Source organism: Trematosphaeria pertusa (assembly GCF_010094035.1).
Source record: "Trematosphaeria pertusa strain CBS 122368 unplaced genomic scaffold BU26scaffold_2, whole genome shotgun sequence".
Lineage (NCBI taxonomy): Eukaryota > Fungi > Ascomycota > Dothideomycetes > Pleosporales > Trematosphaeriaceae > Trematosphaeria > Trematosphaeria pertusa.
Window position 1 is genome coordinate 1069238 of NW_022987213.1, and position 25653 is coordinate 1094890.

The 25653-nt window shown below is 53.1% G+C and overlaps 10 protein-coding genes across 10 annotated transcripts in view; 3 read left to right on the plus strand and 7 right to left on the minus strand.

The window, feature by feature from the left end:
- Nucleotides 1-518, plus strand: part of BU26DRAFT_137035 (uncharacterized protein) — a 1251-nt gene extending 733 nt beyond the window's left edge. Inside the window, exon 2 of the mRNA XM_033819765.1 lies at nucleotides 13-518. Within this exon, the coding sequence (XP_033689365.1) occupies nucleotides 13-258 (246 nt within the window). The 3' untranslated portion in view covers nucleotides 259-518. The remainder of the gene's footprint in view (nucleotides 1-12) is intronic.
- Nucleotides 519-1396: 878 nt separating this feature from the next.
- On the minus strand, nucleotides 1397-2575 carry BU26DRAFT_527505 (Metallo-dependent phosphatase; the record flags this gene model as incomplete). Its single annotated transcript, XM_033830783.1, has 4 exons — nucleotides 1397-1489; nucleotides 1542-1841; nucleotides 1922-2323; nucleotides 2399-2575. 4 exons carry the CDS (start codon nucleotides 2573-2575, stop codon nucleotides 1397-1399), a joined length of 972 nt encoding a protein of 323 aa, XP_033689366.1.
- Nucleotides 2576-4738: 2163 nt separating this feature from the next.
- BU26DRAFT_137057 (uncharacterized protein) lies at nucleotides 4739-7982 on the minus strand. Its single transcript, XM_033819766.1, has 5 exons — nucleotides 7940-7982; nucleotides 7582-7808; nucleotides 6522-7459; nucleotides 5327-6396; nucleotides 4739-5249 (listed from the first exon to the last, which is right to left on the minus strand). The coding sequence occupies exons 2-5, from the start codon at nucleotides 7612-7614 to the stop codon at nucleotides 4822-4824; spliced, it is 2469 nt and encodes an 822-aa protein (XP_033689367.1). The 5' UTR covers nucleotides 7615-7808; nucleotides 7940-7982; the 3' UTR covers nucleotides 4739-4821.
- Nucleotides 7983-9400: 1418 nt separating this feature from the next.
- BU26DRAFT_137094 (uncharacterized protein) lies at nucleotides 9401-10346 on the minus strand. Its single transcript, XM_033819767.1, has one exon. The coding sequence runs from the start codon at nucleotides 10204-10206 to the stop codon at nucleotides 9628-9630; it is 579 nt and encodes a 192-aa protein (XP_033689368.1). The 5' UTR covers nucleotides 10207-10346; the 3' UTR covers nucleotides 9401-9627.
- Nucleotides 10347-11619: 1273 nt separating this feature from the next.
- On the minus strand, nucleotides 11620-13549 carry BU26DRAFT_582865 (kinase-like protein). Its single transcript, XM_033834545.1, has 5 exons — nucleotides 13356-13549; nucleotides 12805-13291; nucleotides 12526-12647; nucleotides 12244-12441; nucleotides 11620-12124 (listed from the first exon to the last, which is right to left on the minus strand). The coding sequence occupies exons 1-5, from the start codon at nucleotides 13481-13483 to the stop codon at nucleotides 12040-12042; spliced, it is 1020 nt and encodes a 339-aa protein (XP_033689369.1). The 5' UTR covers nucleotides 13484-13549; the 3' UTR covers nucleotides 11620-12039.
- A 128-nt stretch (nucleotides 13550-13677) lies between these two features.
- On the minus strand, nucleotides 13678-14205 carry BU26DRAFT_500137 (uncharacterized protein; the record flags this gene model as incomplete). Its single annotated transcript, XM_033826478.1, has 1 exon — nucleotides 13678-14205. One exon carries the CDS (start codon nucleotides 14203-14205, stop codon nucleotides 13678-13680), a length of 528 nt encoding a protein of 175 aa, XP_033689370.1.
- A 562-nt stretch (nucleotides 14206-14767) lies between these two features.
- Nucleotides 14768-16565, minus strand: BU26DRAFT_527508 (uncharacterized protein; the record flags this gene model as incomplete). The annotated part of the gene is made up of 6 exons (XM_033830784.1): nucleotides 14768-14849; nucleotides 14895-15103; nucleotides 15138-15563; nucleotides 15855-15974; nucleotides 16072-16304; nucleotides 16433-16565. The coding sequence occupies 6 exons, from the start codon at nucleotides 16563-16565 to the stop codon at nucleotides 14768-14770; spliced, it is 1203 nt and encodes a 400-aa protein (XP_033689371.1).
- A 1808-nt stretch (nucleotides 16566-18373) lies between these two features.
- On the minus strand, nucleotides 18374-19428 carry BU26DRAFT_514294 (kinase-like protein). The gene has a single exon (XM_033827800.1). The coding sequence runs from the start codon at nucleotides 19401-19403 to the stop codon at nucleotides 18585-18587; it is 819 nt and encodes a 272-aa protein (XP_033689372.1). The 5' UTR covers nucleotides 19404-19428; the 3' UTR covers nucleotides 18374-18584.
- Nucleotides 19429-21173: 1745 nt separating this feature from the next.
- BU26DRAFT_514297 (uncharacterized protein) lies at nucleotides 21174-22886 on the plus strand. The gene is made up of 2 exons (XM_033827801.1): nucleotides 21174-21899; nucleotides 22000-22886. The coding sequence occupies exons 1-2, from the start codon at nucleotides 21449-21451 to the stop codon at nucleotides 22521-22523; spliced, it is 975 nt and encodes a 324-aa protein (XP_033689373.1). The 5' UTR covers nucleotides 21174-21448; the 3' UTR covers nucleotides 22524-22886.
- Nucleotides 22887-23888: 1002 nt separating this feature from the next.
- Nucleotides 23889-25068, plus strand: BU26DRAFT_582895 (uncharacterized protein; the record flags this gene model as incomplete). The annotated part of the gene is made up of 2 exons (XM_033834546.1): nucleotides 23889-24248; nucleotides 24346-25068. The coding sequence occupies 2 exons, from the start codon at nucleotides 23889-23891 to the stop codon at nucleotides 25048-25050; spliced, it is 1065 nt and encodes a 354-aa protein (XP_033689374.1). The 3' UTR covers nucleotides 25051-25068.
- Nucleotides 25069-25653: the final 585 nt, after the last annotated feature.

The following is a 25653-nucleotide window of genomic DNA, read 5'->3' on the forward strand; positions in this document are numbered from 1 at the left end:
CCCCTCCCACAGACCTACCCCGCCCTCGCCACCGACCTCTCCGCCTCCAACATCTCGCACACGCTGCTCTCGCTCTTCGAGCCTCCCGGTCCCTGGTACGTAATCCGAGGCGCCGCAGTGACGCTCTCCCCGTCGACCGCCGCACCCAGCGTGTCGCGCTACGCAGGCGTGAAGAACATGTGGGCGGTGGAGCAAGTGCCGTCGATTGGGATAGGGTTTCACACGTTTGGTGTGTTGCTGGGGGCGAAGGTTACATAGGGCTGGACGAGATGGGATAAGATAGGGCAAAAGGGCGTTGAGAGGATGCGGAGAAGAAACGACGAGGTACAAAGCGTACAGGCGCGTTGGGAACTTTTGGGGGGATAGGACCATAATTCTATTTCGCAACCGGCAAAGCAAGCAAGCATAATTCATGGGTTCCATGCAACCAACCACCACCTTTCCCCCAACATGCCCGTCCGTTCATCGATCATCACTCGACACGACGCAACACTCTTTAAGGAAAAACCAAAAACGAAGGCAAGGCAATGACATGACATGACAAATGAAAATAACCACTAAGGAAAAAAACTGTAGCATGACCCCAACCCCTGAAGAAGAAAAGACTTTCGATTCATGTTTCGCTTTTCCATCTCTTCCGGAGAAGAAACGGAGGGAGACCAAGGAAAAGCTCCAGCATGTTGTTGTTGTTGTAGTAGACGCATGATACCCAGCGTTCCCATAACTTACATCCCCGGAACTCTCGGCCGCCACGAACACCACATCGGGCAACCTCGACGTCCTGACAATAAGGAAAAGTGTGTGAACGACAGACATTATTAAGCGCCTCCCGTGCGAAGACCGTAACCGCCAAAAAGACAGGCTGAGGAAGCAGGCCATCCCGCTCCATCCATCACTCCCTCATGCCTGCGCTTCTCGCACCCAGATCCGAGAATCGACGTTTCGTAGAATTATACATTTGGACGTGAGGACAACCGTCAATTGCGTTCCAACCGTAAGTCGTGTCTTTTGACCAAGAGATAATGCCACCGCTAATGCAAGACTGTCTTTAACCTTGGCGCATGTGCCTCTTTCGCCGGCGAGTACGGGACAAAAGCCAAGTACAGACCGTCCGGGAGCGCCCACTCCATGTTGCATAAGGAGCGCAGCCGTGGTATTCATCACCAGAGTCGCGTAACCGTACTGAAAGGTAGGGAAAGAAGGGATGGCGTAACAAATGTCGAGGGATCTGGTGCCGAGAAAGGAGGGTGGGGAACGATATCGATTGTTGCGGGACAATGTCGCAGAGCTGATTCGGGGTCGGGCTCGGGGAGGGCTTAACAATACATAATCGTTTATCGACGCCCAAACCTGCTGCACAAGAAGTTCGCATGGATTCTGTAGGTGGTGTAGTAGACTACTTCTGGGACTTCTTGTTGCGAGGAGACATCGGTCTGCCGCTGCCAAGACTGGGGACGTACTTTTGTTTCTTCTCGGCTGGCTTCAGGATCTGGCGCATTTGTTAGCATTGAGAGGGCAACGACCCGGTTCTCATTGCTCACCTGGAAGGAGCAGAGCAAGCTCTCGTCGACGCTCATCATTGCACCCGCGTTGTCAAATTCACCGCAGTAGTTGGGCGCGCTGAACAGAGTAACGAGCTGGCGTTTCGAGAAGAACTCGTAGCCGTCCTCCACGACCTGGTGGGCGCGGCAGATGAGGTCCATATCGTGCTTTTGCAGGAAGCGGGAGACGACGTCGGGGCCGAACGTGAAGCTGACACCTCTGTCGTTCTCGCTCCATCCGGTAATGTCCTTGTCGGGATCGGACCACAGGAGATCGCAGAGGAGCCCGCAGTCGGGGATCTGGGCGCATTAGTACCGGAGCCGCCAGATGCGCGCAGAATATGCAAGGACAAGGGTCACTTTGAGAAGGGGGTACACACATCCGTGGGTCGCATCACGCGCCTAATCTGCTCCATCGAGTTCAGGTCGGGGCTTAGACCGCCGTGCATGGTGAAGATCTTCTCGTCGATGATGGCCGCAATTGGTAGGCAATTGAAGCAGTCGGTGAAGGTCTTCCACAACTTGATGTTGTACCTCCGTTTGCACTCGTCGTAGAACCCGTAGATGCGGTTGATGGACGCGCACTCGTGGTTGCCGCGGAGGACGAAGAAGTTCTCGGGGTACTTGATCTTGTACGCGAGGAGCAGGCAGATGGTCTCGAGGGACTGCTTCCCACGGTCGACATAGTCGCCGAGGAAGAGGTAGTTGGCTTCCGGTGGGAATCCGCCGTACTCGAACAGACGGAGGAGATCGTAGTACTGGCCGTGTATGTCACCGCAGATCTTGATACCTAGCGTCAGCAATTTATCGAAGGGCGTGGCAGCGCCTAATGGGTAGGGACAATGTGTGGTACTGACCTTTATCGGCGCCTCAAGCTCGAGCAAGATAGGCTGCGAGATGAAAATTTCTCGGGCCTTGGTGCACAGGTATCGGATCTCCGTCTCCAGCAGCTGCACCTGCTTGCCAGGCCTGCTGCCCCGCACCTCCAGGAGCCTGTCTATGATGGAGTCCAAATCCACCTCATTTTCCGCCATAGCTGGGACTTGCTACTGGCTTTGGGAAGGGAGTCGAAGGCCTGTAGGCAAAGGCGTACCTCGCGCGGGGTAGTGGGGGGAGAGTTTGCGCGGGAGACCTTGTGTTGTTGTCCTGCGCAGGGAAAAGCGTGTGAGCGAGCGCTATGAAGGCGCTGGGGGCAACTGGGAGTGACGCAACAGAGCCACCGCGCTGGCAGGCAGGGAGGTGACTCACGGTCGTGATGTGTGGGAACGGCGGTTGCAGGGCAGGAGAGAGAGAGGGAGAAAAACACGTACCTCTAGACTAGTGAATGCCTGAATGAGACGCGGGTGGCGGCGGCGCTCGGGTTGTGGAGAATGGCTCGAAGCCCTTCAGAGGTAGCCAGGCGGACACCGGAACGACGCGACTGTCTCGGCAGCTGCGGCTTGTAGCGGTCAATTACCGACGTCAATAGCAGTGTACCTGAGGCTGCCCTGGGGAGAGAGGCGGGCGCGCGACGGGGGCGAGAGGGTGAGACGTTGTTGTGGCCGGAGGCTCTCGAGTGGTATGCACCTGGGTTTCACCGCCAAAGTCGGCGACGGCGGCTCTGCGGGCGAGGAAGGTCGCTGGGGGCGCGCGTGCGGGTGTTCTATGCGGCGATGCAGGGCAGAGCGTGCGGGTGCAGGCGTTTTCTGGAATGTGTGCAGTGCGGCGGTGGAGTGTTGCAGGGTCAGAGTTGGGCGCAGTAAGTTGGTGCTCTGGAGTGCGGCGAGGGCTTGGCGGAATTCGCGCACGAGGCTAGACCCGACTGGGGCGGCAGGGAGGAGGGAAGTCAAAGGGCAGCGGGTTGCAACAGGAGCGCAGAGCGGGTGCTCGTGGAGAGAAAACTCGTCGCGGACGCAGGAGAGGGCAGCTTAGCCAGCTTAGCCAGGCGTAGTGCGTCTTTCACGCTATGCTCATCCGCCGCCCTCGCGCACCGTCGCCCAATTACCCTGTTCAATCGCATTACAAAGGCCTTCACCCAACGTCTATTTCTGCCCTGTCCTTAGCATATTACGCACGCAGCCCCAGAGACCCTCAGCAACGCCACCTCCTCTTCTCCACTAGAAGAAAATTACCACGCAGAGACGCTCAAATGCGTCCTTTTCTGCCCTGGCAAGACAACATGCTCGCGTTCCATGGGCCCCCCCTTAGGCACCAGTCATGGCCGCTTCCAGCCGTGCCATCCTGTACAGCTCACCGGTGCACACTAGTAATAACCTGACTAGGCAAGGCAAAATGACACTTCACAAAAGCACTACTAATATAATACCAATCACAATTCTCCGAGGAAGCCACTACCGGCAGACCACTCGTCACGTGCTATACCGTTCACTCCTCGGCTCTTAGAGGGGGACCTGGTAGCAGATCATGGAGATCAAACGTGCTCGTGCAGCAACGTGAGAATGAGATTAAGTAAAAACTACGTTTCAGCTGCCGAAGTTTCGTATTTGGTGGCAGGCACCCGTCGGCCGGCGTCAGCTTACCATGTCACCTGTCGTTGCACGCGACATCATGATAGGAAGTGGGGACTGAACCAGTCTTCCTAGAGTGCTCCACAGCCCTATTAGGTATAAGTCACGGAAACCGTCGGCCCACATATCAACGAAACCAGAACGCTTCATATTGATGCAGACATCTACCCAGATCCCATCATGCCGTCACTCCGCATTATGCAGTCCGTCTTATCAAGCGCAGAAACGCCGCCATCCACCTCTTGGCCCAACACCATGCCATGACTGCAATTTGTCCTTTGGACTCCACTTCGCAAAAAGGCCGTGAATCCATCCAGGAAGACGTTTACCCAACCCAGAACGCCCATATATGGTATAATACAGAAATCGTGAGCTAAAAGGAGAAGAACCTGTCGAAAATGCCAAAAAGACGAGAGATAATGCAAGCGAAAAGTCTTTTAGGTGAAGAAGGCCGCCGGTTGAAGGAAGAAGAGAAGAGCAAGAGCAGAGGGGTTATCGATACAGCGAGCGTAATATCTCGGCGCTCGAGAGTTTCCAGAACCAATATCCATCCAACGCCATGCGGGAAAGGAGGCTCTACATTGAAACATGTGAAATACGCAAAATGAACATAGGAACGCAGAAGAACATCGCGAGCATACAACTCTAGAGGGTGCATAGTGTTGTGTGCGACGCTGTCTAAAGGCCTTCATACCCTAACGGGTCAGTCAACCTCAAGACTGGGAAGAAAGTAATAGTTCGGGGTATCGCGAAAAAAGGTTCAAAATCAAGCATCATCCCAGCGTTCTTCCGCCGGAAACAATTCCTTGACTGGGTGTGCGGGGCAACGTTGGCCTGATGGCGGGAGAGCTGTACCCATGATCTGATGGGTAGCTTGTGACGGATCTGTTGTCCCAGCCGTCATCACCGAGAGCGCTCAGCCAGGTGTTGCCAAAGTCTTGCCGAAGCGCCTCGATTTTCTTCTTGTATAGATCACTGCTGACATCGAACTCCGGTGGGCTCGCAACGTGTTGCGGTACCGGTGGGGTTGTCACCGCGGTGTCCAGCGGTGGCAGATGTTGGTGCCCAATCTGTAAAGCTTGAGAAGAGGCTTGCTCCTGCGTCAAAAGCTTTTTGGCGGGGTCGCCCGAGACATCCTCGCGGGGCTCTTCGAAATGCGGAGCGTTTTCGACAGCGACGTTAGTTGTAGGCTTGGACGGACCTACAGGCGGGGCGTTGTACGTCAGCAAAATTCTTTGATTCAGGTAGAGGCCCAACCTAGCGTAGCGACCTACGTACCTCTAACTTCTGCCGCAGGGGAGGGATAATCGGGTGGAGATGCGAGGGCACCGAGAGTAGAGTCAGTGACCTGGGAACCAATTTCGCTCTGGGTGAGCTCGACGATCCGGCGCTTCGTAACCTTCTTCTTCCTATGCGATCCAGCATGTCCACTCTTCCCGCTTTTTGAACGGTGAAGAGACGTGCGTTGAGAGCTCTCCACCAGCTCGAAGGGGTCATCGATAGCTTTCACTACCTTGGGCGGCGTCGGGGGAGGAGGAAGTTCATCTTCAGGAGGTGGCTTCATGACCGGGACGCTTGGCGGCTCCGGTACCCTATCGACGAGCTGTCTCTTCTCGCTGTTGCTTGGCCCTGTAGAATCTATCACGATATCGTCGGTATAGCCAGGGGTTTTGCGGAAAAGATTGAAGATGGTCACCCTGTAGTTGCTATAGGATTTGCAGAATGGGTTACGATAGACATAAATCTCAGTGATGTAGGGCACCCCGGTAAGTCGAGCCACTTCAGTCGGATCTGTCAGTTTGTTGTCTCGTAGGTCTACACGCTCCAGTGACAGCAAGCGTTCGATACCAGCAATGGATGTAAGACGATTAGACCGAAGATTGAGCGTTGTTATAGCAGGTAAGGGGTTTCGTGCCAGGGAGTGTAAGCTCTCGATCATACAGTTGGAGAGGTTGAGGGCGCGCAAACATGTCAACATCGCCAAGCTGTCAGGGATCTCCGCGAAGAGGTTCGCAGATAGATCGAGCGACTGTAGGGTATTGGCCAGGGGAGCGAGGCTGGTAGCTGAAATATTAGTGAGAGCATTGTCAGCCAGGCTCAGGTGCCGCAGGAATCGCCACATTTTGGAGGGAAATCCGCCGACCATCAGCAGGTTGGAAGAGCTGCCTCTTGGTGTGGTCGACCGCACGCTCGAGCCGGAGCTGCCGGAGGAGCGTCTGATATTCGGCGCGCTGTTTCTTCCGTACACATGTGTGGAGCCGTGTCGGGAGCTCGCGGGCCTAGTGGGCGACACACTACGTTGCCGCTGGACTGCGACCTTGGAGCCTTCTCGAATTGTAGCGGAGTTCCTGCGAAAGTAGAGACACACATTAGCCAATGTCTTTCATCAAGGATAGATGACCTCTTGAAGGCCTTCGGGAACAGTGTTCCAGAGTCGAAACTAAGACATGCTGGTATGTGCAAAACGACGTACCTTGGGCTAGAACCTTGCCTGCCTGTCGGCGAAGATGGTGGGGATTCCGATCGAGCAAGTTGAGCGTGCTTCGTGGCGGGGCTCGCCGCGGGCCAGGGATTCGACGGCGAGGGAGGTGGTTTGGCCGAGCGCCGTCGTCGCTTGTCCATGTCATCCAAAACAATGTTGATAAGGAGATCCGCGGGGTCGTCCACGCCTGCTCTCTTGACTGTGAGGCTGCGCAGGTTCTCTGCGAGGATGTGCCAGCCGTAGAACTGGCGGAAGTCCGCGTCGTAGATTTCAAGCGCGGTGACGTTCTTGAAGGCGTACAGAGGCACAGCACTGTCGAAGGGGAATTCTTCGTACCCAGCAATGAGGCGGGCCTTGTGGTCAGGCGCGAGTCTTAGACAAGGAATTTTGGTGAATGCAGAATAGAGGTACTTCAGATCCTCCTGGAGCTGGGCTTTCTGCTTTTCGGCTTTGGCGACACTGTTGGACGAGAGACGGAGAGAGGACCACAGTGAGGACATGCCAGACATGACGCTGCGAATGCTAGAGACTGAGTGGATTGAGTCGCGGTCCGAGGACCTCGTCTTGTTCCGTTGTGCCTTGCTGAGGAACGACACATAGTTGGTAGGCGATGTGTCACTGTGTATGTTCTCCAACCGCACATTCATCGGTCCCACCGATATGCCCAGGTCTTCGAAACGCGAGAGTAGATAGAAGAGGTGGTGGGGCGTCAACGTGAGCTTCGCCGGCTTGATGGTCTGGGAGGTAAATGTGAGAGAGGGGAGGGACAGGGCGGCGGCCCATACGCTCGAGGAGGACGAGGGAGTCGACGCGCCCGTAGGCGAAGCGGGGGAGACGGTGGTGACTTGGCCATGCTTCGGCGCTTGTCGCTGTAGTTGTAGAGCATTTGCGAGTGCTTTTTCGTGGGTCCGCACAAAGTACGCTAAGTTCTGGAAGACTATGTCAGCACAGAGACTCTGCCCGGGTAGCCACGTTGGCTGTGTATCCGATGGTGATACTCGAGCTATTGCATGTGCTGCAAAGCCCCTCATGAAAGCCTGAGATGTCGCACCTTTATGAAAACCTGCCCATCCTCTGTGTCCATGGCTCTGGTTCTTCACTAGCAGACGATAACTGCATGTAGGGCCTCGGGGCTATTTGTACAGAGGCGCTGACGGAGTGGCCACGATTGAAGAGGCCTTGCAGGAGGGATGCGTGGTGAAGTCTGTTACTCCTTCGACCACGGTCGTCGCTTGGCGGTTCGATGCTTTGGCCGGTATCAACGGCGGCCCGCGGGGACTTGAACGGTCAGCACACTTTTGTTGTTGACGGCCTTCGAGAGTGGCTTTCCAGAGCCGGCATAATGGAGTGGTGTTGATGCAGTGCTTGGCGGGCGCGGGGAGAGTGAGTGAGTGTGTGTAGAGACGTACCGTAGAGTCCTCCTGCTGCCCTAGGTGAAGGACCTAGGTGACGAGCAAATGAGGACGGGCGTCCCAGCTAATATGCGCAGAGAAGGCCCACTGGGCGGCAGAGGGCGCAGATGCAGGCAGCCAAGCGACGGGCTGGAAGTGCGGCCAAAGAGAGGTGCAGGCCGGGCTGCAGAGGACGATAGAGCGCCCGGAAAGCTGCAAGCAAAGAATAGCAGCCGCAGCACACAGTGGCGACGCAGGGAGAAAATGAACGACGACGCCGCTGGGGGTGCAGGGGCGTATCAACAATAACAACGGAGGGAACGACACGCTCGGCGGCGGCGGCGGTCGTATCTCGAGAAATTAGACAGATGCCTTCTCCGAGCGGCGGCCGCGGGGCGCTCGCTTGAGACTAGGCGATCTGGAGGGACGGTGAGGCGCCGGGCGACGCGCTCTTCTGGGGTCCCGGAGTGCTGCGAGGCACTGTGCAGAGGAGAGAGAGAGGCGGCGGGGACGCGGTGAGGGCGAAGAGACGAGATTGCGCGATGCAGGAGCCGACGGGACTGATGTCGCAGGTCGAGTGAGCATGAGTTCTCAACAGTCCAGATACGACCCCGGCGCATCATCTGCCAATGAAATCATGGGACCGCCTTCCCTGTCCCTAGCGCGGCACCACCCATGCCGGCCTGCCAGGACCCTCACCACTACCCTCACCACTACCACCGCGGCGCGCCATCTCTCTACAGATGCTCGAGTATCTTTGCCCTCTACGCCTGGCGATCCGTTGTGTTGGCTTGGCCCGGCACCCCCTCGGCAGGGCGCACCCGTGCGTCCCCTCCGTCGACGCGACCTGCGACCACACCGGTACGGACCTGTTGCTCTGCGGCCAGGTAACCCAGCTCTGGCAGATATCGTCCAGCGCTGCTTCGACGAGCATGCGCATGCTGAGATTGACCCACAGCTCGGGGTATGTCGCGTCCCGGCCACGGTTCCCTGCACGCGCCATGGGAGGCACTCTAGCGGAGCACTCGCAGATACGCTAGCCGGCCAAAATTTGAGGCATCGCGTTCGGGCCAATGCCAGTCGACAACGCGCCTGCGCCTGCCGCCATGCTGCTGCAAGAGAATCAGCGAGAAGTGCGCTCAACCTCACATCGCTACAGCGGCACTACTGGCCCCAGGACCAGTCTTTCGCGGACAGAGGCCGCTGGCAATGGCCGCACGACCGTGTACTGGCACAAAGAGTCGTGCGTTGATGGCGCGATTCCTGTCCTACACAACAACGGCCCGCGTCACATGGGAAAGCCGCCAGCCTGCCGCTTTACTCGAGCACCCTGCCCCGCGCTTGCCGTGCACGCAAACCTCCGCGACATCGGCACCCTGTTGTCGCCCTCCTTGTCCCAGAAGGGTAGTCCACGAGACGCTCATATGACCTCGAGCAAAGCTTCGCCGCATTGAAAGACAATGGGCTGGCGTGCGGCTACCGCGGGGCGCTGATGTAGTTGCGCTGATGTGACACAGGCTTGCCGACTGCTGGACCCCTTCTCCGCTTAGCATACCGCTTCCTGAATGGCTTCAGCGTGTGGTCGACATGCTCCGCACGGGCCGAGCATGGGGGTCTTTTACGTCCACCCCGATTCGACGCCGCCACCAGCTCGACCTGCGATATGACATTATCCGAGACATCGCGGGCACCTTGCTTTCGAGAGATCACCGTCCCCAGAATGCCATCCTCAGCGGGGCATCACGGCTGCTCCGGCGCTTTCCACATGCCGCCTGCGTCTCCATTGCTGGCTTCGGAGCGGCTCCAAGTCGATCTATAATTGACAGCCGCCTGCAACTAATGGCGACTTGAAAATTCGCACCCACACCCCACTTTCCGCTTACGTTCAAGTCCAATTGCATCCGTGCGCCGGGCGGTGAGCAGCCCCGCAACACCAACCTCTCATCGTGCACTCGTACAACAACACTTGGCATTTTCCAAACTTCCAGCCTGCCCCAGATAGCCCAGATCGTGCTCACTTCCTTCGATTCCAACACTCCTTGTCGCGAAAAGCTGCCGCACCTCGGTATAGCTTCATGACCGCGTCGGCTTTGGGCTGGTCTGGGCCCCTCCATCGCTCCGCCGAGCAAGATCTTGGAGCTGCACCTCTTCAAAAGCTTCATTGTTACGCAAGAGAAGGCTTTTTTCGCATTTGCAAAGGGTCTCACCGCCGGACTAACTTGCAGCCCAGTAAGCGATGAACTGCCCGTGGGGTTGCGGCGTAGCATTCTTGAACCGTGCAGCATCCTGTCAACGGGAGCGAGCGAGCGGGCATACCCCGGCCCCGCCTATTCATCCCCCGGTCGTCGTTCTCGCAGCCGAGTACGGGCTTACCACCACAATGTCTACTTCTCCAAATTACGCACATACCCTCCGGTGCCGGCTCAATCTATCTCCGACGCCCGGATAGTGCTGCTGTATACCGTCCCAAGCTGTGTTAGAAGCGTCAAGATATCGTCGGACCCTAGGGCGGATCAGAGGAGCAAGAATGACCGGCAGGTCCCTGCATGACATCCACGTGATATCTACATCTCCACCAAGTCAGTTCGGCGCCTAATCTGTCCGAGATCTTCAGTCCTTCCTTTGAAAATGCGAGGCCCACGTTCTGACAAATTGCTATTCTGAAGATCAGCCAGGTGTCGGGTTGAGCCAGGTAGTTTCAGTTGGGTTCCTTTCATCCTTTTGGTCCCTTGGCGATCCTTCATGGGGAAGCCAACTTGTCCTTTGTCCTTTTGATATTCCGCTACCTTGCTCTTTTCCGCCGTCACAATAGTTGGTTTCACTTTCCAAGGGGTACCCTTCAATTCCGCCTTGATCTCCATCGCTAGTCTACCATTTTCGGCGCTTTCGATAACTTTCCAACCACATTCCCAGTTGGGCGAACACACCAATAGCCCAATGCCAAGCCTACGCATTGCACTGCGTTGGCAGCTTCGGCGTCTACACATTTCGATGTTGACATCATCGGACAGGTCAGAGCTCCACTCACCTTGCATTCGGCCGCGCATGACACTCCATTTTAGTCTACTGCCCGCTACTCGCTAGAGATGACTGGCCAATCGACGACTTCCATTCTACTACACACGAACCTTTGGACCAAAACTTGCTTTTGCTTTGGTTTCGAGATGCTCGGTACATGTTATCCTCAGGGCGACTGTTAGGTATCCAAGTACCCAGCCGCTTCGACGACGAGCGGCAAATGGCGCTGCCGATCTTATTACAACGCGCTTCCAGTTAAACCGAAGAGCCTCTATTATCGCAGTTTCACGTTTGCTAACTCTGACCGCCGAGTTGCAGGCGCCCACCGCCCCCTGCAGCAAACGGTCGTACTATCACATGCTCCTGAGAGCTTTTGCGTGTGTCGTCTTCAGACACCGCATTTCCTTTTCCGGCGAATACCCGATAATGTTCGCACGAAGGCGCGATAGCACACCCATGATTGGAGTAGGAAATTCTGCCCGCTGGCAGAAGAGCCTATCATTACACACAGCAGCATTCGATCATCGAACATACGGCACGACACCCGAAGCTATCCGACCTGCGTTGGACCCCGAGATTAACGCACCGTGACATCTGCAAAGGAATTAAATCCGGACCACACGCATGAAAGCACAGAGACGATCAAGAGCCTCAGTACACGAGTATGGGAATTTGCCGTGGGGGCATTACGAAGGTTTACTCCACGGTATTAGTCTAATACGAGCGCCGATCTGGGGCGTGCCGATAGATCCGAGTTACTCTTCTCGGTATGTGTAACGTCATGTGCCCAGACAGCGCAGCTCAAGGCCTGCAGCTATTGTGGCGCTTCGATAAGCCTATACAAGAGCTTGACCTACTTCAACGTAACACGACAACGGAGATCCAGTCGCCGCAGGAATTTCCGAAAGTGTCTCCTCATCCGGTCTGCCTTATTTGCATTGGGAATGAAGAATTATCGCACGAAAGGAGGCTGCACCATGTGCCACGAAAGGACGTCCTGAAGAAGCACGTGAAGGTGCATTTCAAGGACCTCTAGTATCAGGGTGAGTTTAAATGCCGCGATCCTTCCTGTTCTGAAAAGTTAAATGGTATTGGGCATTTCATGAGGCATGCACTGGATGTACACGGAGTGTGCCATTAATGTAGCGGCGGTAGTTGTGCAGGACCTTAGCAGTTGCAAATACCCTGAAGCACTACAGTGCATCTATGCCATCACGAAACGAGTGGTACTCGCAGTAGACGAAGAAGAGATTCCAGAGGGCATCGAACTCTTGGACATTGTTCTTGAACGTCAGCTTTCTTACTTCTCTGATCTAGAGGTATAGACGGTCTGATTCGGTACCTTGGCAATAGTCCCTGGGCTCAACTTATTGCAATGGTAGCGGCGGACTTCAATGCGGACAATCCAAGACGACCGTTTGCATTGTGGCAGGACATCGACCCTGACTTCAAGGATCTTGTCGTACGGATGATGAATGTGGACCCCACTCGGCGACTCACAGCTAACGAGGCATTGGCACATACGTGGTTCTCAGACGTTCCGTGATAAAAGTCGAAATGGGAAATGGTAGTTAGGCGCGCCTTACTTTCCTGTCTCGGACATGGATTGGATACCTGGTCCCGAGTTCTCCAGCCACGTCAGCGGCTCACAGATGTCCGAGAACAGACATGTGGACTGGGATTCTCCTGAAGAGGGGTGTGTCGTGAGCTAAAGCCACGTTCAAGACTGTGAGACAGGAATTGGGAGAGGAGTAACTTCAACGAAATTGTATTCATTCATGACGAGCGTATCTCTTACAGTTAATTAGGAACGTGATGAATTGGAGACCAGATCGGGGACTATCGAAGACTGAAGAGAGACTTACCACAAGACCAAAAGAGAACATATCTGACGGCGTGTGCACTTCAGCCGATGCGTGCGCCTCTGGACTTCGCCACATCCAATTTCCAACTTGTCTTCCCTTGATAACACAATCTTTTGGTACATAGGCCGCATCCTCAATGTCCGCAACCTGCACTTGCTCCACTGTTATCTCGCCACCCTGGTCCTTCCATTCTATCAAGATGTTGTTCGCCTTGATATCGGTATGAATAATTCCTTTACCATGCAGAGTAGTGATTCCACGCAGGGCATCTCGGAGAATTCGCTTGGTTATGGGAAGCGGAACTTCATTTTGGACAAAAGACAGAAGGTGGTCTCGAAGGTACTTGTATACGAACACGGATTCGTCGGGGCAGGCATCGACAGACACGCGTAGGTAGGGTGAGCTCCGAAGGTCGTCGAACATATCCTTAAAGTATTTGAAGTCGCGTGGCGCAACACTTTTCAAGACGTACTTGTGGTCTCCAGATCTAAAAAAAAAAACCTAACGTTGGTGTTTGTAGGTCTATGTTTATCGGACTTGGGTCTACTCACGTCGCGAGATACACACGTCCCTGGTTCCCAGGTTTGTCTTGAAGAATGCGTTCGACGAGGTAGTGACGGCCTGACTGGCCCAAGACTCGCGTGAGTGCAACCGCTCGTGTAAGCGTTTGGGCAGACATGTTTGTTAAGAGTTAATGACGATACAAATTGGTCAAACGCAAATTGAGTGGTTGACGTTTGTTTTATTAGGCGCGCGCCAGTGGTCGTTGGTTTGAACATCCAAATTCTGCCAACCATTTAATTGATGCTAACAGAACGCTCACCTTGAGTGTTCCATCTTTCAAACTGTAAGTAACGTCTTGTCTGTGAGTGACTAAATGTTTCTGGGTTGCTGTGCGAGTTTGGTGGGACAAAATGAGCAAAACGGAACCTTGTCTATGTGAATCTGGCATCTGGTTTCGTCCGGTGATATCAATATCTGGCGGGTAAGAGTTTGAATCTGGTTGCTAACACGCTGCGCCTTCGCCGGCTCATTGCCCCGCTGGCCGGATCGGTACTCTTCCTCGATTGCCTCGTCCTTGAGGCGGCTAAAGTTGAAGCGCTCTCGCACAGCTTCAAGAAGAGATTGCACGTCACTGATCCCTAAGGCCTTAATTCGCGGCGCAGCGTTGTGCGACAGCTTCTTCATGATCATGGCTGTGTAGAGTTTCTGTCGGCGATACCATTCCTTTGCCTGATCTTTGTTTGGTGGAGGAGCACCATCTTCGGCGACAGAGGAAATCTCAATAAAATCGCACACCCTATTATTCCACTCGTACCGGTCGCTGGGGTTGTCGAGCATCGGAATAGCATTGTAGAGTGTAGTTAAGCAAAATTGCTCAAAGTCCGCGGTGTCGGTCATTGTGCAGGCTCTCGCGCCTTAATAAAACTTGGTGTTAAGGTGCGGTGGAGACTGATGGAGCGTGCCTCTAGGCTAAAATTGACGTGTTACAGCTGCCGTATATAGACCCGTTCAGATGCAGGCTATGATAGTAGAATTGCGGCAAATCTCGCTCTTCGCCCGTCCTGTGTATCTAGGGCCTGGTGGGGGCGATGGTGGGCTCGCTCTGTGGGAGATCACGACCGGCAGGACGTAGGGTGATTATCGATAAAAATTCGTTAAAGGTGAATGGAGAGGACATTGGTCGCAGAAAGTAACGTTCACTATCTCCCTGCTCGTATATGCTGCTGATGGCTCGTTCACCAGATGTACTCTACTTCCAAGCTTTGTTCCAATTGTTCACGTCGCGTTCGCGATACCGTAATTTGCAATCAACGTGCAGCTTCACATATGCGTATAAACTGTAGATTCGCCCACCACGTACGTTCTACATATAATACAGTTTGGACTGGCCGGCCTTTGTCCCTTTAGCAAATAATCATTTTCTGTCATCCACCTCCCATATTCTAATGTTGGCTCCAGCTTAGTCGACTTCCTCAAATCGACCTTCACGCACGGCTTGAGCTACCGGGCTCTCAACATCTACAACACCAGTTGCTCGTAACCTGGGAAAGGTCAGTAAAGAAAGACGGAAAGAGGCCAGAACCGACCTTTCAAATTGAACAAAGAGTCGCTCTGCCTCACGCTCCTTCTCTTCATCAGTCATCTCTGGTATGTGAAGCTTCGGTTCCATGTCTCGTCTCTGGCCTGTAATAGGATTGACTTCAAAGGCTTCCATGCATGCTTTTGTGCCGTTGTCGCTGTTTCCACCCCCAGCCTCGTCATCTAGTGCACCCGATGGGAGCCGTAGGCCATTGAGCTGCAGAAAACCAGCCGCATATCCATTACCCGACATTGTGCACGAACCGTTGTACATCTTTGTCGGACAGCTCAAAGAGTAAGGCTGGAACAAGCTGTCTGAGATTAGGTGCCATTAGTGCAGCAGAAAGCCTCAATAGTCTTGCCGGTAAGGAGTCGCCTGTGCCAAGCACCCTCTCTCGATCTGGGTTGGATGGTAGAAGGAGCGCGCGTAAACGTGCTTTCGGACCGGGTGGGGCAAGCTCCGCAATCGGTACGAGAACTTGCACCAGCGGCGAGACATGTCTATCCATTTCCTCACCATTGTAAGCCCGGGTAGCGAGATCGAGGACACGGACTAATCGATCCATGTTGATGTTACTATCGAACTGTGGAAACAAATGACCCTGTTCGGAATTTTGAGTATTTGTGTCCACGAGGTCGAGCCGGACGAGGGAGTTGATCAGCCACAATATAGGAGGCTATAGGGGAGGTGAAGGAATGGGGACCTTATTAAGTATCTTGAGGATCGGAAGTAAAGACTCGGAGAAACGCGGAGCATGATATGGATAGTGGGCCATTAGGTTATAGAGGAGCTTTAGGCTCTCACTACACGCAGAGATGGAGGTGGCCAGTGGTAGAGACCCTTCTGGATTGCTCGCAATGCGCTTCGCATGGCGAGATATATTCTAAGAAATATTAGCATTCATATGTAGGAGAAATTACGGTCTCCTTAATGTAGCTCAGATCGTACGATAACATGGGAAACATACCGTGTTGGTAATCTCCGCGATATTGTACTTCTCAAAAAGTGGATTAAAATTCAAATCCGTTCCGTATGTACAAAGAAGCAGCAGCCTTGCCGATAGTAATTCATCATCAGGATGGTTGCTCTACGGTTGGTAAGCGATTGTAGGGAGAAGAGGCAGGCCCATAAATAAAGCTGTTGCACTAGAGAGCAAGGTGCAACTATTAGGGTATCAGGCATACCTTCATCCGCTCCACGGTTTCCTTAATATATTTTTCGTTGACGAACATCTGCCTCGTCGGCTCGGCCAGAAGCAAGATGTTACAGAGACACCGCAAAGCAATGCGGCCCGTGGTCGGCGAGGATACATCGAAGCCGTAGTGACAGCAGATGGAGACGCCACGCTCTGTGAAAAGAGGATCTAGTTCATCGAGGCTGGTATGGCTTCTAAGCCGTTGGAGTATGTCATTGAGTTCTGTAAGATATGTTAGCCAATGCCACGTAGGAGCAGGAAATAGCCGTATCTATAAGGGGACCTCAAATGTCGCACGAGCGGCGAAAGGGTTTGAACTGGTGCTGGGGTTATAGGGACAAACGACTCACTTAGAGACGTGATGTTCGTCTTCTCGACGTCAGCCTCCAGCACGTCCAGTATGTTTTCAATGTCATTCCTTTCTTCTATGCAAAAAGTCAACTTCGTCAGGTCCATCCTCTCTTTCTCCAAGTAACCAAGCATGTATTTTTTAGCAGCGGGCGATGCAACTTACCGGAGCCGCAGAACTGGCGAGCCGCCAGCTGGTTGTTGCTTGCTGCCGATGTCATTGCGATAATGTCGTGGGTTCGGCTTGACCGCGTAGACCGAGCGTTCGTGTTGTCCGGGATCCTGCGAGGTGTGTGAAAAGAGGAAGTGGTTTTCCACCAGGTGCCAGGCTTGGCCCATAGGCTGACTAATCTCATCGTTCGGAACAGCACGTTTCATTCCCAGCCCGATCACCTCCTTCAACACACTTCCATCTTAATGTGAGAAGCTGCTAATTGTTTGACGACTTTAGAAATCGGCAGAATTCCAATTAACCACATATCTGATGGAACAGATAGGGTGATTTATAGCGGAGCGACTCCGTGTGTCCCCGGATCCTTCCACAGCCCTTCTACAAGACCTACGCTTCCTCGCCGCCTTCGCCACAGTATAGAGGCAACCTTTCTTCGCACGAAAAGTCGCCCAGGGGGAGCCATGGCAGACAAATATGTCGCTGGCCTAACTCTCTCCCAACACACCGTCTAATCAACAGCAAGGCAGCTCCCTCTAATACCGATACTCGCCGGTAGAATCTGCGAACGCGAAAACCATCCCGTCCACCGAACCCACTTCCCGTCCACAGACGCTCAAACACATAAGCGGCCTCGTCGCACAAAGGGGACACGGAAGGTGAGAGAGGCAAAAGAGGTGGAGGAGGCGTTGGTATCGACCGAGACTCGCCGAGAGAAACGAACGGTCCATGCGCCTCGGCCTCGTCGCAACGGCGAGAGGATGCAAGAGTGCTAGACGACGTTGAGGTCGTTTACATAGGGGGGGATGGGTCCATACAGCGCGTGGTGAGATGGAAGTCGTCGTTGGTGGCGAAAGATAACCTTGTCGAAGAGCCGCCGACGCTGCGAGGAACTGTTAAGGAAAACTATGGGGCGGGAGGGGGAAATGAGCTTCAAGAGGATGGGGCCGGCGAGGAAGCGTTGAGCGACTGGAGTGCCGCCACCTTGAGGAAGAAGACACCAAGGTGTGGGCCGCACCTCTCCATCTACAATTCACAGACCAATTATCTTCTCGACCCTGTCGATCTGTTCCGTGGATTCTATCCGTGGTCAATGTCTGCAGACCGCCATCCTGTTCATGGCACTTGCGCTTGTTCGGGTCCATGCCTAATTGTCGGCTCGCTGTGTGTTCCGTCTGCAACCTCGTAAAGTTCCCCCGCAAAGTTCCCCAGCCCCAGTAAATTTAGACAGCGATCCCTTCCCAACCCGCCACATTCAATGGAGGCATATTCTTGAATCGGACAAACGTGTAACCGAAGAACCAGTCTAGATATTTCGCAAATATCTCGTATCTGAATGGACGCGTACAAAAACGCCATACGTGTCACGGTTATCGTATATATGGTAGCTTGGGGTTCGGTCTGCCGACCGAACATTGTGCCTTTCGGCCCGTTAGCGTAGTGATTTAAACCAAGCGACTCCGCTTCCGTCACAATACGGACTTGACGCGGCATTGGCAAAAGTGGCGACTTTGGGACCAGATTGTACAGAACGGATCTTTCTAAACGCGGGATTCATAGCTTGGTTGGCATACTTCCTTGCGACGACAGGGGAGGTGTGGGAGAGGTGGCTCAGAAAGAGGGCACGATAGGTCGACGTCGCTGCAGCAAAGGAGATAAGGCTCGGAGAGGGGAGTGATTGGAGTCTCTAAGTCACCTTATTGGATACTTCCCTGGACGGGACCGATGTTTCGGTAAAGGGAAGAGGAAAGCAGGGAATGCTCGCGAGCTGACTGGGAACAGAGTGGTAGCGATTTCTTATATGCTTCGTTTTATGTTTATCGTACGCCCCGCATACTCCAAAACGTTGAAGCTCCAGACGCCGAGTGTGCCCAATTCGAGAATGCGACTTCCCCGCCATGCAAGACAATCCCCCTTATCCAACTATGTTCCCCGGTTCTCAGCCGGAGACCTGGGAAAGTGAAGTGCGGCAGAAACACCCCAAATCACCACTCCCTTTCGAGAGACTCGATATCTCGAACCACTTCCTGGGCAGATTTATATTCCTTCTGCCAGCACTTTAAGGTGATAGCACTGCAGGTGTGTTGGTCTTGGGGAAACTGCTGGCTCGCGAATCTGTCTCCCACCTTCTCATACCATCTGTCTTCCCCGTCGATAATATCAGGGAATACAGTATAGCCCATTATGATGAAGTAGATAGTGCACCCTAGCGCAAAGAGGTCTGTTTTAACGTCCGCATTAAAGGGATCGTCTCGAGGGCAGTAGAACCTGCAAGGTTCGCCGCTCCAGCCGTCAAGGAGCACCTCGCCGTTCTCTGACAGTTGTTTCCCCTGGAAGTCGGAAAGCTTAATGTGGAGCCCCTTGTCGAGAAGTAGATTTGTAGGCTGGATATCGCAGTGAAGAACGCGTCGAGAATGGACCCATGCGACTGCCTCCGCAGCCTCTCGGCACCAGACCAGTCGCTGCTTGAGCGAAGGGGGTGGTTTGCCCGATTCGATGTACTTGGCTACAGTTCCGTTTATGGCGCGTTCCAAGTAAATCCCCGTGTCTGAGAAGCCCTTGAGGCCTATAATCCGCTCATGTGGCCCGATAATCTCAAGAAGCTTCCTCTCCACATCGAGACGGGTCATGTCTCCGCCAGGGGCAAGAGGATATTTGAAGACGGTTGAGTCATCCACCTCTCCGATCCATGCACTGGTTCCCGAGGCGAGGACCTGCTTCACTCCTGGGGGATAGTAACGATAGTAATAATGAACAGTTCGTCCTTCATCGTCCACCGTAGGAAGTTTATTATTGGCCGTCATAAGAAGCTGGAAGACCTGAGGAAATTGAAGAACGGCCTGCATGGCCGTTTGCTTGGCTTATTAGTATTTTGCGCCGTGCGCCAATGTGGTCTGTGTGTTCAGGCGGTGTGGCTGAGCCAATTAGCGCATACCTGAGTACGACATCACGTTAGCGAAACGGCAGGCCTGAAATCCTTGTTCACAAGTTCACAATTTGAATTGCCCTAATCCAAGACACAGATTCCACTTATTCAAAGGAGATTTGCACTGAGCTTTCCATACTATGAAATGAGTGCGTAAAATGAGTGCGTATTATAATGATTCCACGCACCAAGAGCATTAATCTCCTTGCAAGGGTTGCCCACACATCCTCCCCTCAGCTAGACCCAGACTTTTCCAGAGTTGATTCAGAGTCAGTACAGAAGTACTACAGTCCAATACCCAGGCGACTCGGCCTAACATGTTTTAGCGTGGAAACGTATGAGGTTTGACTAGCCCGGGCCACATACGCTGTACGGGTGTGTCTAACATTTTGGACAAACATGACCCGGTACCTTCACCCTCGAGGTTCCGAGGTGTACATCTGTATATCCTGTGCAGTCCGGACCTCCAGGATTGTCGCAATGAGAAAAAGAGACATCTTCAATCTCATGCTTCGGCGTTGCGGTACAGTTTTGGTATATCCTGCGGGTGATACGTCGTTCGCACCCACAGGCCATGGTGATGTCTGATATTTGGCCTTAGATGGAGAGTGGAAACTCAAGTCAGCTGCGGGTACCGCGGATTCAGACGTGAGACGAGAACTTGAGTTCTATCGGATTTGGAGCGAGGGCCCTGGTGAGGAGTCTCTTTATAGATTTCAAGTCCTCCAGTGGGCTCCGGCGTCGACCGCCCTCGTAATCTGTCGCTATAGATAACCGTCTTGATATGACTCGTGATTTCCAGTCGTCAGACTAGGTAGACGTTTGTTAATCGTTGTGCCTCCACGCTGGCTGCCTAGATAATGAGCCAATGATGTTAATGTCCGGACGCTGGTCGACCCCACCCAAGCAAGGTTTGCCCTGCGAGTCTAATAGTACTTTCGGTCCAAAGTTGGCGCAGGACTGACTGACATCATTGGTTGGCTGTGTGCGCAATGGATCCATTCGATGGTGATGGTGAAAAGAAACGAGCGGCGAGCTGCTAGAACACCTCTCAGAGGAAGCGAGAGGAGAACCGCCGTGAAAAAGAGAGACGCGAAGCCGAAGAGGCAGCCGCCGCCGCTGCGCTAGCAGCTCGGTTCGCGCTCACCCGCATTCTCCGCAACTCATCATATCTGACAACTCTCAAACGCAGCAGGGGGGCCAGAACACCTCCACTTAGGCATGGGCGACCCGAGAGACTGTATGACGCCCATAGAACCAGTTCCAATTCCCACCAGTTCCCGTTTGAGACCATTTTCACTTCGCGAATCGGAGAAGTCATCTTCACGGAGTTGGATTTTTGCTGACACCTTCGAGAGCATGATTTTTGACTCCCTAGACCAGCTCATTTATTGACACGTCTTCTCCGTCTCGATTTTTGGCGCAGCTATCAGAAAGTAACAATGTGTGAGCTGTACCCGGTATTTCTTATGGATGTGGCGTGCCAAGAAAATGTCTGTGCCTTGAGGGGCTCCAGCCGGAGCCTGGGAAGGCCCGCGTTATCGCCGTGACGAAGCGCTCAAGGCCCGTGCACGCAACGCCTCAATTGAACGCCACCCCATCTCTTAAAAGGGGCCGTGCCTCCCGTGCGATTTCTCGCTCCTTCCCACGACCAACTCCCACAAAAAGCCGTATTCCTCTCAATTGCCCAACCAGTAACCCTTCTCTGACGTCATGTACAACAATGGGCTCGTCGATCTCCTCCACCAGGTACAAGCCCAACTCTGGGTCGACAAGCTGAACAAAGCCCACGAAAGGGGCCAGCTCTGCCCGTGGGTCTCGACCTTTCATCCTAAGAGACTTGCCTGTAGACTCGAGGGTACCTTCCACCACGGCTCATTCAATGCTGGCGTGTAGATGGTCTTCAGCGACGGCACGGCCTGGATGGTCCGCTTCCCTCGTGTAGGGAAGGTCCACGATGATGAATATGCCGACGAGAAGGTTGCTATAGAGGTGCGAGCCCTTAGCCTCATCCGCAAACGGACTACCATCCCCGTCCCAGAAATCCAGGCGTGGGGTTCCGCTGCCGACAACTCGCTCGGTCTGGGTGCGTTTATTATGATGGACTTCGTCAACGGCGTGTGCCTCAACGACCTTCTCACAGATCCCAATGAAGCCGAGCCCACGAGACTCTTGAGAGAGGACATCAGCGATGGCGATATAGAGGTCATCTACAGGCAGTTTGCGAACTTTCTGCTGCAGCTGTTCAGCCTCGATTTTGACAGCATCGGCAGCCTGCCGTCGCCAGAGGCTGAACCTGAAAGCCCCATGCCGAAGCGCCCACTGACATACAAGGCACATGACATTCTACATAATGGAGGAGTTGATGTTTTTGGTACGGCTTGTCGCTCTCGTGTCCCTTCTCATTCGTGCACTTTTTCTCCCCCAAGGCCCTATCCTAATCGAGTGCCTCAACTGAGAAACATGGTCTCTAGGTGACCGACGCCAAGGGTTCGCGACGACGACAGAGTACTTTCAGTACCTCCTAGGACAGGACTTCGGGCAGCTCACTCACCAGCCAAACTCGATTTACGGTCCTCATGACGCCAGAAGCAGGTACCTGGCGTTCGAAGTTCTGAAATCGCTACTGCCCGACCTCATCAACAAGAAGTATGACGGTGGGAAGTTCAAACTGATTTGCGACGACCTCGGCCTGGCAAATCTAATTGTCCGAAGCAAAGAAGACCTTAATATTGTGGGAGTGGTAGACCTCGAATGGTCATACGTCGGGCCCGCCCAGCTGTTCGGTTCGGCGCCGTGGTGGCTTCTCCAAGATAGACCCATCAATGAAGAGTGGGAATGGCAAGATGGCAAGCCGCCTAAGCTCGCCAAGCGGTACTTTAAGTACCTCGATATCTACAAACGCGTCCTAGAGGAAGAAGAGGCGAAAATGTCAGGGCACGAGGAGAGGGAGCTCTCTAATCTCGTCAAGTGGTCGCAGGAATCGGGGGCCATGTGACTGCACATGCTCATCTCGGTCGGCTTCAATGATCATCGTAGCTTCCCCTTCACGCAGCTGCGCCAACATGTGGGTGAAACGAAGTGGGAGAGGCGTAAGGCCGAGTTTGGGACGCTACCAGAGGTTGAGGCCTTTGTGACGCAGAAGACGCTTAAGTTGAAGGAATATGAAGCAGCCAAGGACAAGTTGGAGAGCGACAAAGCGCTCGTAGACGGTGGGCAGATGACGCGCGAGTTCCTCGCCACGTTCCGATGCAGCCTGGCTGTTTGACAAATTTTTCATTTTCTAGATAGGAACGTACCATTTCTGCTAGGCATGCGGCAAGCTGCCCTTTAGCAAGAATGTGCCTAGAGGAAGTGAAGGAATGTGGGAGAGCTGCGATTTTGGCCGGAAACAGGGGCTTTCAGTGAAAATGGCCCGAGCTGAAATAGCCTACGGGCTTAACCCGGTCCGATTCTCGGTCACGTGATCTAGACGACAGCTGCACTCACCGCTCTCAAGAAAACCCGGTGTATCTGCCACCGCCTTTCACAATCCTTGCTGTGCAACATCAATTGGAATCCCTTTTTTTGCTGGTCAAGCGCAGCCAAGTGAAGTGGCATAATCGCTAGTCCGACGGCGAAGCGCCCAGCTGATCCGCTTGAAGTTTGAGCTTTGGTTCTTTGCATTCTATCCAGACATGGGACCTGAGCAGCGATGACGGTACAGTTTAAAACATACTCACTCAGCGAGCCTCGGTACTCGGCGAGGATCAAGAACGAAGAATGGGAGCGGCATCGCGAAAAGCTCACGAGGCTACATAGTCAAATCGTCCCCCGGAAGCAGATGCTCGACAAAAAGCGAGGATGGTTTCAGCCCATCCTTAGGCCAACTGAATGCTCGTTTCAATATCTGGGGTTTGCGGTGCTATGTTAAATCAATATCAAAGTTTGTGCCCCCGTTGAAAGTCTATGCCAGGATCTCGGCCAGGATCAGTCATCCACTGAGCGGTGCTACAATGACAGAATCACCCTGACTTCTAGCATGCTGACGACGGTGAACCGTATAGGGTGCATCTCGATCGACCCGATGAAGAGCACGCCGAGGTCGGGCAAGCTTGCGGTCAGCCCATCGGGGTTAATTACGCCACTGTCGGGCAATCGAGTGACGAGGAAAGTTCTGAGAATGGCACTGGAGTCTTGACACCATGCAGAACGCTGAGCAAAGTCTCAACTTCATCCAGTATGAATCGAATCTCCGAGAGGCTAGAACGTAGAGAGTAACCGTGCTAAAGTGGCGAACGATACTCCTTCTGCAGTGACCTCGCCCACGCATACACGGGGCAGACAGGAAGCTACGTTACCATATGCCGTTCAACGCATTCAAATGCCAACGGATATGCAAGCTACCAACGGCATCTTACGATGTGTGAACGACTTTGCCTCGTTGATATTGAATGAAAGGCAAAAAGAGCCCTTTTCGTTCACGCTTAGACGAGAACAGACGGCGAATCAACAGCCTAGAGAGGATATCCGTCGACTGCAGATCAGAAGGTGTATCAACGCCATAGCCGAAGCCTATGAGAATGCACATTATTTTCTGAAGCTTGGCGAACCTTCGAAGGCCATCGAGAGACTTAATGATGCGACGCAGACGGCGCCGACCATGTTCGTCGATCCAGACCTCTTCCTACTCACTAGACTGATTGAGATTGCCACTTGGTCAAAGCTGGAAGAAGTTCCCCGAGTACGAGCCAGTCGTGTTTCGATTCCTAGCTGCTCTTGCGAGAGAAGGATTAGGTCCACAGCACCCTCTTACGCTGCTGTTGGGCTGCTTTTCAAAGGCTGCGGCCATCAGCACGTCGTACCCGACTCTCTGGATGTGCGTGATCGACCATATCGACCAAATGGCTGATGATCAAGCGTCAAGAGACGAGGCCCAGGAAATTCGAATCAAGGCCTATTTCTATCTAGTCCGCGTTCTGCGAAACAACGGAAATCATTTCGCGGCGATACAGCGGTGTCAGGAGCTCATACAACTCTGCATCACCATCGATGGTTTTCGCTCTTTTTCAGCCAATCGCGCCAGATACAATCTCGCCGTAAACCATTGCGAGGCAGGCAACTTAGAGGCTGCCATGGAAGCGTACGATGAAGCACGAAAATATCTGAGAACGGCGGATTGTCCCTATGAAGGCTGGGTATTTGCAGCGTTTGCAACTAACGAGCTTGCTCAGCTTCACGAGCAGGAGGGAAACATTGACAAGGCCGGCAAGTACTATGAAGAAGCTCTTGTGGGTTTCCTTCAATGTGGAGGTGACGAGAGCTCGGGTGCCCTGTTAATGCTGAAAGACTTGATCGACTTTCATAAACGTTACGGCCACGAGGAACAGCTTAGCCGGGTCCAGACACAGTACTCTGCTTGTTGTGCGCTGCTGTTGGCAGGCCGATTGGATGATGTACGGCTCTGGGTGGGACGCCGAGTCACAACTCAAGCATCAGGAGGGAAGAAGTATCGAGCCTGGACGCGGACATCTCCTATTGCCTAAGATATTGTGTGATTCGGCGCTTCTCTGCCTTCTGGGAGGAAAGGAAGAGAACTATCTAAAAACAGAACTTAGTTTTTATAACGTACTCTACCAGCGAACCCTCTACACTACTAAACTCCCTAAAAATGCCAAGCCTCTACTAAATGCTACTATCTTATTTAGATTACTCTAACTCTAAGCTGCTTAAGATAAATCTAGATAAGCTATCTAACTTATCTATATTATTTTTAACTATCTAGCATGTTTATAAATTATACTCTAGCTTACTATAGCGTCTATAGCATCTATAGCGTTACTAAGCTAGCTAGCTATTATATACTACTATCTTTTTACGCTACTTCTTACTCTTATTCTAATTTATAGTCTCTTTTTAAGTAACTAGCTATAAGCTAGCTTTAATTATAAAAGTATTCTTTTTCTAAATCTACTTTCTTTTACGCAAATTATACTTCTTTTTCTATACGTTAGCTACTTAAAGCTAGGTAACTTTAGACTTTATAAGTACTAGCTAATATACTATTAGCTTAATATACTTTATTACTAAACTCTCTATATTACTAAACTCTCTATATTACTAAACTCTCTATATTACTAAACTCTCTA

Coding starts and splice junctions, on each gene's coding strand:
- BU26DRAFT_582865 (XM_033834545.1), bottom strand. CDS start 13,483: ATGTCTGCCCAAACGCTTACACGAGCGGTTGCACTCACGCGAGTCTTG. Junction 13,292..13,355: donor GGACGTGTGTATCTCGCGAC/GTGAGTAGACCC, acceptor TTTTTTTTTTAG/ATCTGGAGACCACAAGTACG. Junction 12,442..12,525: donor TCCATGTCCGAGACAGGAAA/GTAAGGCGCGCC, acceptor ATGCCTCGTTAG/CTGTGAGTCGCCGAGTGGGG.
- BU26DRAFT_137057 (XM_033819766.1), bottom strand. CDS start 7,614: ATGGACACAGAGGATGGGCAGGTTTTCATAAAG. Junction 7,460..7,581: donor ATGGGCAGGTTTTCATAAAG/GTGCGACATCTC, acceptor ATAGTCTTCCAG/AACTTAGCGTACTTTGTGCG. Junction 5,250..5,326: donor CCCTGCGGCAGAAGTTAGAG/GTACGTAGGTCG, acceptor CCCCGCCTGTAG/GTCCGTCCAAGCCTACAACT.
- BU26DRAFT_514294 (XM_033827800.1), bottom strand. CDS start 19,403: ATGACGGCCAATAATAAACTTCCTACGGTGGACGATGAAGGACGAACT.
- BU26DRAFT_137094 (XM_033819767.1), bottom strand. CDS start 10,206: ATGCTGCACGGTTCAAGAATGCTACGCCGCAACCCCACGGGCAGTTCA.
- BU26DRAFT_514297 (XM_033827801.1), top strand. CDS start 21,449: ATGGTCCGCTTCCCTCGTGTAGGGAAGGTCCACGATGATGAATATGCC. Junction 21,900..21,999: donor TGGAGGAGTTGATGTTTTTG/GTACGGCTTGTC, acceptor CATGGTCTCTAG/GTGACCGACGCCAAGGGTTC.